This window comes from Symphalangus syndactylus, chromosome 5, assembly GCF_028878055.3.
Source record: "Symphalangus syndactylus isolate Jambi chromosome 5, NHGRI_mSymSyn1-v2.1_pri, whole genome shotgun sequence".
NCBI classification, from domain to species: Eukaryota; Metazoa; Chordata; class Mammalia; order Primates; family Hylobatidae; genus Symphalangus; species Symphalangus syndactylus.
In genome coordinates, this window is record NC_072427.2 from 128803250 (window position 1) to 128816530 (window position 13281).

General features: G+C 43.3%; 1 protein-coding gene across 3 annotated transcripts in view; it reads right to left on the reverse strand.

Annotated features, from left to right (window-relative positions):
* Positions 1-13281, reverse strand: part of WDR76 (WD repeat domain 76) — a 47874-nt gene that overhangs the window by 3202 nt on the left and 31391 nt on the right. For all 3 annotated transcript variants that reach the window (XM_055276837.2, XM_055276839.2, XM_063639496.1), the window contains exons 10-12: positions 7496-7713; positions 5628-5780; positions 2750-2803 (exon numbers count right to left, since the gene is read on the reverse strand). In XM_055276837.2, coding sequence (XP_055132812.1) covers positions 2750-2803; positions 5628-5780; positions 7496-7713 — 425 coding nt within the window. The remainder of the gene's footprint in view (positions 1-2749; positions 2804-5627; positions 5781-7495; positions 7714-13281) is intronic.

Genomic DNA, 13281 nt, shown 5'->3' on the forward strand with positions numbered 1-13281 from the left:
CTTTGGGAGGCCGAGGCGGGCGGATCACGAGGTCAGGAGATCGAGACCACGGTGAAACCCCGTCTCTACTAAAAATACAAAAAATTAGCCGGGCGTCGTGGCGGGCGCCTGTAGTCCCAGCTACTCAGAGAGGCTGAGGCAGGAGAATGGCGTGAACCCAGGAGGCGGAGCTTGCAGTGAGCCGAGATCGCGCCACTGCACTCCAGCCTGGGCGACAGAGCGAGACTCTGTCTCAAAAAAAAAAAAAAAAAAAAAAAAAAAAAAAAAAATAACAAAGTTGTAAGGCCAGGCATGATGGCTCGTGCCTGTAATGCCAACACTTTGGGAGGCCCATGTGGGAGGATCGGTTGAGGCCAGGAGTTCCAGACCAGCCTGGGCAACAGCAAGTCCTCATCTCTACAAATAATTTTTTTAATTAGTGGGGCATGGTTCTGTGTGTCTGAAGTCCCATCTACTTGGGAGGCTGAGGCAAGAGGACTGCTCAAGTCCAGGAGATTGAGGCTGAAGTGAGCTATGATCATGCCACCACACTCCATACTGGGCAAGAGAGCAGGACCCTGTTTCTTTAAAAAAAAAAGAGAGAGTAGTTCACAAACTGTTGGGCAGAGAGGGAAAGGGTTGGGGAGATGTTGGTCAAAAACTATGAAATTTCAGTTAATAGGAGAAATACATTCAAGAGGTCTATTGTACATCAGGATGACTATAGTCAATAACAATATATTATATTCTTGAAGATTGCTGACAGATTTTAAGTGTTCTCACCACAAAAAAATGGTAAGTACGTGAGGTAATACATATGTTAATTAGCTTGATTTAGCCATTCCACAATGTATATATTTCAAAACATGTTGTACATGATAAATATATACAATTTTATTAGTCAATTAAAAAATAAGACTGGGTGCAGTGGCTCATGCCTGTAATCTCAGCACTTTAGAAGGCCAAGGCAGGCGGATCACTTAAGGCCAGAAGTTCAAAACCAGCCTGGCCAACAGGGGAAACCCTGTCTCTGCTAAAAAAAATACAAAAATTAGCTGGGCACAGTGGTACATGCCTGTAGTCTCAGCTACTCAAGAGGTTGAGGTAGGAGAATTGCCTAAACCCAGGAGGCGGAGGCTGCAGTGAGCTGAGATCGTGCCAATGCACTCCAGCCTGGGCAACAGAGTGAGACTCTGTCTCTAAATAAAATAAAATATAAAATAAAATAGGCTGGGCACAGTGGCTCACACTTGTAATCCTAGCGCTTTGGGAGGCCAAGGTGGGTGGCCGCTTGAGGTCAAAAGTTAGAGACCAGCCTAACCAACGTGGAGAAACCTCATCTCTACTAAAAATACAGAAATTAGGCCGGGTGCGGTGGCTCACGCCTGTAATCCCAGCACTTTGGGAGGCCGAGGCAGGCAGGTCACGAGGTCAGGAGATCGAGACCATCCTGGCTAACACAGTGAAACCCCGTCTCTACTAAAAATACAAAAAATTCGCCGGGCATGGTGGCAGGCGCCTGTAGTCCCAGCTACTCAGGAGGCTGAGGCAGGAGAATGGCATGAACCAGGGAGGTGGAGCTTGTAGTGAGCCAAGATCACGAGCCTGCACTCCAGCCTGGACAACAGAGTGAGACTCTGTCTTAAAAAAAAAAAAAAAAAACAAACAAACAGAAATTAGCCAGGCAGGGTGGCGTGCACCTGTAATCCCAGCTTCTTGGGAGGCTGAGGCAGGAGAATTGCTTGAACCCAGGAGGCGGAGGCTGCAGTGAGCAGAGATCATGCCACTGCACTCCAGCCTGGGCTACAAAGTGAGACTCTGTCTTTAAAAAAAATTTTTTTAAATAAAAACTGTGGACCTGAAAAAAAAAAAAAAAAGAAACTGATAAAATGGAACAAAATGTATGAAGCAACAATCAATATATGTCACACACTCTATTCCCAACTTCGTAAATACTGACAAAGAGGGATATCAAGGAGAAGGCATTGAGTAAAGTTTGATATAAAATACACACATACAAGGCCGGGCGCCGTGGCTTACACCTGTAATCCCAGCACTTTGGGAGGCCGAGGTGGGTGGATCACAAGGTCAGGAGTTCGAGACCAGCCTGACCACCATGATGAAACCCCGTCGCTACTAAAAATACAAAAAATTAGCCGGGCATAGTAGTGCATGCCTGTAATCCTAGCCACTCAGGAGGCTGAGGCAGGAGAATAGCTTGAACCTAAGAGGTGGAGATTGCAGTGAGCAGAGATCACGCCACTGCACTCCAGCCTAGGCAACAGAGTGACACTCCGTCTCAAAAAAAAAAAAAAAAAAAAAAACACACACAGATACATTCAAAGTAGTTGATGCAAGAGTATAATCAAAGAAATGAAGTGGGAAGATGGGGAAGCTCTCTAGGCCCAGAATAAACAGACACGAATAAACAGACCTTCAGACAGCCTCATCAGCAAGTGAGTAGTCACAGTCTTCTTTAATAAGATAACATGAGTAATTCAGTTCAGAATAGTCATTAACCTTAACCAAAATTAACCTCCCACCTGCAGAGAATAGCTACTGACTACAAGAGACTGAACCTCTACAGACACAGGGAACCTGGAAGCAAGAACTCTTCTGGATAGGAACTAGCAAACTGGGACACTTATAATTTTTGTATTCAAAAATCAGGACTATTACATCTCTTTGACCATCAGATATCTAATGTATGCACTGCAACAAATAGTTCATAGTAATCCACATCTACATTATTTGGCATATAGAAGCCTACCTGATGGTGGTGAGGAGAGGAATCTTAGAAGATATACAGCTGCTGTCAAAAATTCTGCAAAATAAAGAGAGTAAGACATTCTTTTGTTTCTTAAAAACTTTCTGAAATAAATATCAGTGTATTTAACAAGCTTCTCATTAATTCATGGTATGAAATATATAACTGTCACTTAAAAATATGTAGGATCAGGCCGGGTGTAGAGGCCCATGCCTGTAATCCACAGGAGGATCACCTGAGGCCAAGAGTTTGAGACCAGCCTGGGCAATACAGTGAGACCCATCTGTACAAAAAATTTAAAAATTAGCTGGGCGTGGGGCACATGCCTGTAATCCGAGCTACTCAGGAGGCTGAGGTGAGAAGATCACTTGAGCCCAGGAGTTTGAGATTACACTAAGCTATGATCACGCTACTGCACTCCAGCCTGAGCAATAGAGCGTGAACCTTGTCTACAAAAAAAAAAAAAAAAAAAAAAAAAAAAAAAAAAAAAAGAGTAAGATCAGGGTCTAACAAATCTTGACCAAGATACTAAACACAAGTTACAAGACGTTTTATAAAATAAGTCAGTGCTTATAGTTTAGCATAGAAATCATTTGGCTGGGTGTTGTAGCTCATGCCTGTAATCTCAGCACTTTGAGGCCAAGGTGGGAGGATCACTTGAAGCCAGGAGTTTGAGACCAGCCTGGGTAATATAGTGAGACCCTATCTCTACAAAAAAAAAAATTAAAAAAAAAAAATAGCGGCCGGGCGCGGTGGCTCACGCTTGTAATCCCAGCACTTTGGGAGGCCGAGGCGGGTGGATCACGAGGTCAGGAGATCGAGACCACAGTGAAACCCCGTCTCTACTAAAAATACAAAAAAAATTAGCCGGGCGTGGTGGCGGGCGCCTGTAGTCCCAGCTACTCGGAGAGGCTGAGGCAGGAGAATGGCGTGAACCCGGGAGGCGGAGCTTGCAGTGAGCCGAGATCGGGCCACTGCACTCCAGCCTGGGTGATAGAGCAAGACTCCGTCTCAAAAAAAAAAAAAAAAAAAAAAAATAGCTAGGTATGGTGGCACATGCCTCTAGTCCCAGCTAGCTGGGAAACTGAGGCAGTAAGATTGCTAGAGCCCGTAAGTTGGCTGGAGCCCAGCACGTCAGGGTTGTAAGTGAGCCATGATCATGCCACTGCACTCCAGCCTGGGTAACAAAGAGATCCTGTTTCTAAAAAAAAAATTAATAATGATAAATGAATAGAAATAAAATTCCCATTCTAAAGTGATCATCTGAACTGTAAAACTATATTCAAAATTCACAAAAATATGGGACATAAAGGATGTGGTCTGAAAATGTACAAATCACCTAAAAGTACATCCATGTATCAAGAGCAGTTTCCCTGAGACTCATCAGTTGAAGGCCTGATAGTGTCATTTCCAGACTAAGACCAACCAGCAACCAAGAAGAGGAGTTGTGTTTTGGTTTTCAAGAGACAACATCTCATTCTGATGCCCAGGCTGAAGTGCAATGGCACTGTCACAGCTCACTGAAGCCTCAACCTCCTAGGCTCAAGTGATCCTCCAGCCTCAGCCTCCCAAGTAGCTGGGACTATAAGCACACACTACCATGTCTGGCTAATTTTTTCTGTAGAGACAGGGTCTCTCCTTGTTGCCCAGGCTGGTCTCGAATTCCTGGGCTCAAGTGATCCTCCCACCTCAGCCTCCCAAAATGCTGGAATTATAGGCATAAGCCACTGCACCTGGCCAGAGAGAGGAGTTTTTATACAGCAGTTGGAGAGGAGTCTAGAAGCCTCCACGGAGCACTTCAGCAGAAGGAAACTAACAGCATCACCACCTCCTTCTCTTCTCCTTATGCCTAGCTTTTCTAGTGTGGTTTGTTGGCACTAGAGTTTATTGCCTAAATAGATTAGTAGAAAGCCAAACCACTAATAGTTAATGTAACAAGAGTAAACTGCAGTGTAAATGAACAGGAACAGAACAAGTAGCTTTTGAGACAAAGGAAACTGCATGAGTGCAAAGGGGATGCTGGCCTACCATTCCCTGGTCTTCCTACACCACCTGGTTAATACTCACAGACTTTGCTAGAAACTAACTGGACACCTGTCACACACTGCAGACCACGCTCTTCCCATCAGGTAGGTTTAAACAGAAACTGGGTGCCATTCTGGAGCCTGGTGCACAGTATACATTCAACTGAATAATATATGAATTCCAAAATCACTTAAGGTAAAACTCTCATAAACTGAAAAGTGCTTGCAATTTTAAGCAAAATCAGGGATTCTAAAAGAGGACAAAATAATTTTCCTTTGTGATTACACTAATGTTCCCGACATCTTTATTGACACTGTTTTTCTGTTTTTTTGTTCGATTGGTTTCTATTACACTTTAAATCCATTTTTAGGAAGTAGCTATAGAAAGGTACTAAAGCTAAAACCCTAGAACTATAAAACCATAGCCAATAGCTTGTATAGAATCTCAGTTTTTGCTCTTTTCTGTCTGCCCATGTTCTGGGGCTCTGCAATTTCCATTCAGCACTTCACTTGCAGAATAGATCCCACTGACCCCAAAGTATGCTAATATTATCTCCTTTTCAGGATACTACACAGCCTGGTTTCTGGGATTCTTAAGTGCTTAAAGGGAAGCCAGACCATAAACCCCCCAGCGTAGCTACGGACCTTTGCCAGTCTCAAGGAAATTTCCAGGAACCAAAAACTGCTAAAAAGCCATTAAACACAGGTCACCAGTCTTTAGGAACCTAGATATGACTACTAAACAGTAACACTAGCAATTTAGTAGGGAACAGCAGTAAACAAAGCTTTTGGTTTACTGACACAGTAGCTATAGACTCTTTAGATTCCTTAAAAACATTTCTGCCTTCCCAATTTACCTCAGATTACAATCGGCACATGTGGTCACCACTCTGTTACCAGTAAGAGGTGAAAAATAGGCGGAAGCAATGCTCTTTGTATGTTCAGTCAAAGAAATCAAAGGCTGACTTCTCCTGGAATTCAATCGCCTTGCATCATAAATATGAGTATCCCTGTAATTGGAGAAACAATGATCAATGTTGCCATAGTACATGTAATGAACCTCTACAACAGAGCTAAACATAAGTTAGATACTCACATACTTGCTATACTGAGGAACATTTAAGACAGAACTCTCAGCCAGGCATGGTGGCTCACGTCTGTAATCCCAGCACTTTGGGAGGCCGAGGCAGGTGGATCACCTGAGGTCAGGAGTTCGAAACCAGCCTCAACATGGAGAAACCCTGTCTCTACTAAAAATATAAAATTAACTTGGTGGTGCATGCCTGTAATCCCAGCTACTCGGGAGGCTGAGGCAGGAGAATTGCTTGAACCTGGGAGGCGGAGGTTGCGGTAAGCCGAGATCGCACCATCGCACTCCAGCCTGGGCAACAAGAGCGAAACTCCGTCTCAAAAAAAAAAAAAAAAAAAAAAAAAGAACTCTCTAAGGCCAGACGCAGTGGCTCACGCCTGTAATCCCAGCGCTTTGGGAGGCCGAGGCGGGTGGATCACAGGGTCAGGAGTTCAAGACCAGCCTGGCCAAGATGGTGAGACCCTGTCTCTGCTACAAATACGAACATTAGCTGGGTATGGTAGTGCACGCCTGTAATCCCAGCTACTCAAGAGGCTGAGGCAGAAGAATCGCTTGAACCTGGGAGGCAGAGGTTGCAGTGAGCTGAGATCGTGCCACTGCACTCCAGCCTGGGTGAAAGAGCAAGACTTCATCTCAAAAAAAAAAAAAAAAAAAAAAAAGACAGAACCCTCTAATACTCTATTAGTTTTCCCAAAACTGGTATAGATAACAAGTAACAAGTACAATACTAGACACATCTCAAAACTATAGCAGATACATGGATCCAGTGTGTACAGAAAGACTTTTTTTTTTTTTTTGAGACAGAGTCTCACTCTGTCATCCAGGCTGGAGTGCAGTGGTGCAATCTTGGCTCAATGCAACTTCCCCCTCCTGTGTTCAAGTGATTCTCCTGCCTCAGCCTCCCAGGTAGCTGGGATTACAGGTGCATGCCACCACACCTGGCTAGTTTATGTATTTTTAGTAGAGACAGGGTCTCACCATATTGGCCAGGCTGGTCTCGAACTCCTGACCTCAAGTGATCTGCCTGCCTCAGCCTCCCAAAGTGCTGGGATTACAGGCTCATGCCATTCTCCTGCCTCAGACTTCCGAGTAGCTGGGACTACAGGTGACCGAGACCACGCCTGGCTAATTTTTTTTGTATTTTTTAGTAGAGACGGGGTTTCACCGTGTTAGCCAGGATGGTCTCAATCTCCTGACCTCGTGATCCGCCCACCTCGGCCTCCGAAAGTGCTGGGATTACAGGCACGAGCCACCACGCCCGGCCTCTAGTTGGTTATTCAATCCTTCCAAGAAAAAAGTTAACACAGGCCAACAAGTTATAGGTCACATATAACTTTTTTTTCTGTGAAATTTAAATTTTCTTCTCATAACATTAGAGGCGAATGCATATAATGCCAAAGAAAACAAAAATTTCTTTCGACTTTTTCACTATTTATTAAATCTAAAAGAATCTCTCATTTTCAAAAAAAATCACTCAAATCTCAATCAGTATGGAAAGGAAAATTACTTGGCCTTTGGGTATTACAAAAGTAATACCTTTTGTAATATTTTATTACAATATCTTTGACAACCAAACTAAACCATGTAATTGTGACATTAAAAGGTCTAAGTCATAAAGTCTTATAAAGACCATACCTCAATCCGGCAGTGATAAAATACTGTCTATGCACTGGGTGGACATGAACAGTTCTTATTTTTCCCATTGAAGAACTGGTAAGTTTCTCATAAGAAGTTCCAGGTGTCCGTCTATCCACCAGTGACATATTTCCATCCCAGTGTCCTACTATTAAAGTGGAGGCATCTTCTGCCAAGAAGTCGAAGGAGGAAAAGCTACTTCTTTCATTTCTATACACCTAAGAATATAAGTAACAATCAGCTTATATCACACTCTTCTTGTAAAGAAAGCCAAAGCACAAATTCTTTGGTAAAAGGGTTATAAAACATTTTACCCAAATAACCTCATTTATCCTCTCACCATCCCCATCAGATGCACAGGACATAATGGAAACACATTCAGGGTATTTGGGGTGTCCATTACCTTCAATATTTATCATTTCTATGTGTTGGGAACATTTCAAGTCCTCTCTTCTGGCTATTTTAAAATATACAATACCCTGCTGTTAACTATAGTTACCCTATTCTGCTACTGAACATTAGAACTTATTCCTTCTAACTGAAAATTAAAAAAAAAAAAAAAGAAAGAAAGAAACAAAGGCACTGATCAGCTGTGTCTACAATTAAATGGCCCATCTACCCATGTCAGGGCTACATCCCAAATCTCTCAATCCAAAAAACCTCAGTTCCAGATCTACCCTGTGAAACTTAACAGAAAAGAACTGAACCTGAATTCTACCCAATTGAAATTATATTTTAATATGCAAAGTAACTTTGCCAACCAAGTCCAAGACACACAGCTGAATGCTCACCTACTCTCAGAAGAGTAAATATATACATTTTTTGACAGTTAATCAGGCTACATCTATCAAAATGTTTAATGCTTATACTTTTTGACCCAGTAATCTCACTAAGAGATCTATAACAATGTCTGCTGCAAGACTGCTTATAATAGCAATAAGAAGCAACATAACTATCCACCAAGAGAGATCTGGTTAAATAAATGATGGTCCACCTCTACTTTGAAATACCATGCAATGCTAAAAAGAATAAGGTAGTTTTATAGTATTAACTGTCCAAGATATACTATTAAGTGAAAAGACGTGCAAAAGGCTATGTATATTAGTATGAAGCCATTAGTATAAAGAAGAGGAGAAAAAAATGTGTAACTATATGCTTGTAAGCATAGGTGTACTTTGTGGAAGCATACTCGAGATATGCAACAACGGTTACTTGTGGATAATGGGAATGAAGAACAGGCAGATTTACTTTCATATCTGATTTACTGTAAATATTTTATCATGAGTTTTTTTTTTTTTTTTTTGAGACAGAGTCTCACTCTGTTGCCCAGGCTGGAGTACAGTGGCATGATCTCGGCTCAATGCAATCTCCGCCTCCTGGCTTCAAGTGATTCTCCTGCCTCAGCCTCCCAAGTAGCTAAGATTACAGGTGTGCGCCACCACGCCCGGCTATATCATGAGCATGTTATTAAGTTTTTAATCACATGTAATCCACAGTGCAATCACTTTGGGTTTAGGACTCATGCACATAAAGAATAAAAAATAAATCTTCCTGTCAACTAAGAGGGAATGACCAAAATTCGTATTGTTGAATCATGAACTGCTGATTTTTAGTTTTAAAAACAAGCATTATAAACTAAGAATAAATTAATATGTTAAAGGCATCACAACCTTCACACCCCACAAAAAGACCAATATATACAAATGAAAACTTGGCATACTCAATATATTTAAATGGCTAAGAGCAGGGGCTTTGGAGTCACACAAATCCTGGTGTAAATTCTTGTTCTGCCATCTATGTCCTTGAGCAACCTCATAAACCTCTCTGCCTCAGTTTTTTCACCTGTTAAATGCAATAACATTACTCATTTTCTAGGGTGTTAAAAGGCATAATGATGTATATAAAGCACACTCAAGATAGTGCCTAGTATAAGGTAACTGTTTAGTCAGTTGTATCTGAAACAAATTACGAATATATGCAATAGCATGAATGAACCTTAAAAGTGTTACTCTAGGTAAAAGCCAGATACAAAAGGCTACAAATCATATAATTCCAACTGCTTGACATTCAGGAAAAGGCAAAAATTATAGGGACAGTAATCACATCAGTAGTTGCCAGGGATTGCAGGCATTGGGAGGAGAATGACTACAAAAGGTCATGATGTAATTTTGAGGGAAATGGAAATTTTTTTTTTTTTTTTTTTTTTTTTTGAGATGAAGTCTCACTCTGTCATGCAGACTGGAGTACAATGGCGCAATCTTGGCTCACTGCAACCTCCGCCTCCTAGGTTCCAGTGATTCTCCCTCGCCTAGCCTGAGTAGCTGGGATTATAGGCGTGAGCCACCATGCCCGTCTAATTTTTTGTGTTTTTAGTAGAGATGGGGTTTCACCATGTTGGCCAGGCTGGTCTCGAACTCCTCACCTCAAGTGATCCACCCGCCTCGGCCTCCCAAAGTGCTGGGATTACAGGTGTGAGCCACTGCACCCAGCTCTATATCTTGATTATGATAGTTACACATGTGTACACAATTCACCAAAACTCACAGAATTATACACCTCAAGTGGTAAATTGTACCATGTGTAACTTTTTTTTTTTTTTTGAGTCTCCCTCTGTCACCCAGACTGGAGCGCAGTGATACAATCTCGGCTTACTGCAGCCTCAGCCTCCCAGGTTCAAGTGATTCTCATGCCTCAGGCCTCCCGAGTAGCTGGGACCACAGGCGCACACTACCACGCCCAGCTAATTTTTTTTTTTTTTTTTTTTGAGAGAGTCTTGCTCTTTCGCCCAGGCCGGACTGCAGTGGCGCTATCTAGGCTCACTGCAAGCTCCGCCTCCCGGGTTCACGCCATTCTCCTGCCTCAGCCTCTCGAGTAGCTGAGACTACAGGCGCCCACTGCCGCGCCTGGCTAATTTTTTGTATTTTTAGTAGAGACGGAGTTTCACCGTGTTAGCCAGGGTGGTCTCGATCTCCTGACCTCGTGATCCGCCCGCCTCGGCCTACCAAAGTGCTGGAATTACAGGCGTGAGCCACCGCGCCTGGCCAATTTTGTATTCTTAGTAGAGGTGCGGTTTCACGATGTTGGCCAGGTTGGTCTTGAAAACTCCTGAACTCAAGTGATCCACCCTCCTCGGCCTCCGTAAGTGCTGAGATTACAGGTGTGAGCTACCGTGCCCAGCCTATTCTTTGTATTATTGCAAATAATGCTGGTATGAACATTCCTGTACAAGTTTTTGTGTGGACATGTGCTTTCATTTCTCTTGGGTGTATACCTAGGAGGGATACTGCTAGGTCATATGGTAACTCTGTTTAACATTTAAGGAACTGTCAAACTTTCCCCAACCAACTTTACCATTTTACATACCAATTCTCAAAATATGAGGGTTTCAATTTTTCCACATCATTGCCAACACTTTTTATTACTGGCAAGTACAGTTATCCTAGTGAGTGTAAACTGGTATCTCACTGTGATTTGCATTTCCCTAATGAATAATGATGCTTAGAATCTTTTCATGTGCTTATTTGCCATTTGTGGTTTTTTTTTTTTTTTTTTTGAGACAGAGTCTCACTGTGTCGCCCAGGCTGGAGTGCAGTGGCGCGATCTCAGCTCACTGCAGACTCCACCTCCCAGGTTCAAGTGATTCTCCTGCCTCAGCCTCCCAAGTAGCTGGGACTACAGGTTCCTGCCACCAGCCTGGCTAATTTTTGTATTTTTAGTAGAGATGGGGTTTCACCATGTTGGCCAGGCTGGTCTCAAACTCCTGACCTCAGGTGATCCACCCACCTCGGCCTCCCAAAGTGCTGGTATTACAGGGGTGAGCCACCGCACCCGGTGCCATTTGTGTTTCTTTAAAGAAATGTTTATTCAGATCCTTTGCCCATTTTTTAATTGGGTTAGCTTTTTTAATTAAGCTATAGGAGTTCTCCACCTATTGTTTTAAAGTCAGGCTTATTGAAATATAAGTTACAGCTGGGTGCAGCAGCTCATGCCTGTAATATCAGCACTTTGGAAGGCCAAGGTGGGCGGATCACTTGAGCTCAGGAGTTTGAGACCAGCCTGGACAACTTGGCAAAACACCGTCTCTACTAAAAATACAAAAATTAGCCAAGCATAGTGACACATGCCTATAGTTCCAGCTACTCAGGAGGCTTAGGTGGGAGATCACTTGAGCCCAGGAGGAGAGGCTGCGGTGAGCTGAGATCAAGCCACTTCACTCCAGCTGGAGTGACAGAGTGAGACCCCCCATCTCAAAAAATAAAAATAAGTAAGGCCAGGCATGGTGGCTCACACCTGTAATCCCAAGACTTTGGGAGGCTAAGGTGTGTGGATCACCTGAGGTCAGGAGTTCAAGACCAGCCTGGCCAACATGGTAAAACCCTGTCTCTACTAAAAATACAAAAATTAGCCAGGTGTGGTGGCACGTGCCTGTAATCCCAGCTACTCAGGAGGATGAGGCAGGAGAATGGCATGAACCCAGGAGGCAGAGGTTGCAGTGAGCCGAGATTGTACTGCTGCACTGCAGCCTGGGCAACAAGAGCGAGACTCTGTTTCAAAAATAAATATATAAAGAAAGAATAGAAACACAAATGTTCATCAAACGATGAACAGATGAATAAAATGTGGAATACCCATACAATGGCATATTATGCAGCCATAAAAAGGAATGAAGTACTGATACACGGCTACAACATGGATGAACTTTGAATACATTTTGTTAAAGAAAACAGTCACAAAAGACCACAAATTGTATGATTTCATTTACATGATATGTCCAGAATAGGCAAATCTGACCAGGCATGGTGGCTCACGCTGTAATCCCAGCACTTTGGGAGGCTGAGGCGGGTGGATTACAAGGTCAGGAGTTCGAGACCAGCCTGGCCAACATGTTGAAACCCCATCTCTACTAAAAATACAAAAATTAGCTTGGCGTGGTGGCACGCGCCTGTAGTCCCAGCTACTCAGGAGGCTGAGGCAGGAGAATCGCTTGAACCTGGGAGGTGGAGGTTGCAGTGAGCCGAGATCACGCCACTGCACTCCAGCCTGGGCAACAGAGTGAGACTCCATCTCTACTACAACAACAACAAATTACCCGGGCATGTTGATGGGTGCCTGTAATCCCAGCTACTCAGGAGGCTGAGGCAGAAGAATTGCTTGAACCTAGGAGGCAGAAGTTGCAGTGAGCCGAGATCGTGCCACTGCACTCCAGCCTGGGTGACGAGAGTGAAACTCCATCTCAAAAAAAATAAAATAAAAAAGTTCAACTTGACTTATCTTACTGAGGCAATCTGATACAGTTAAGCAAATCTGAAAGTTCACCTCAAATGATATGTTTGTTTTAAACATTAAGTAGAAGATGTCTTATTTTGAGAGAGGGTCTCACTCTGTCACCCAGGCTGAAGTGCAATGATGTATGTGATCACGGCCTTACTACAGCCTCAATCTCCTGGGCTCAAGTAATCCTCACACCTCAGCCTCCTCAGTAGCTGTGACTACAGGCACATGCCACCACACCAAGATAATTTTTTTAGAGACAAGGTCTTACTATGTTGCCCAGGCTGATCTTGAACTCCTGGGCTCAAGTGATCCTCCCACCTCAGCCTCCTGAGTAGCTGAGACTATAGGCACACACCACCAAGCTCAGCTAATATTTTTTATTTTTTGTAGAGACAAGGTCTCGCCATGTTGCCCAGCTGGTCTGGAACTCCTGGCCTGAAGTGAGCCTCCCACCTTGGCGTCCCAAAGTGCTGAGATTACAAGCATGAGCCACCACACCCAGCTAAGTACAA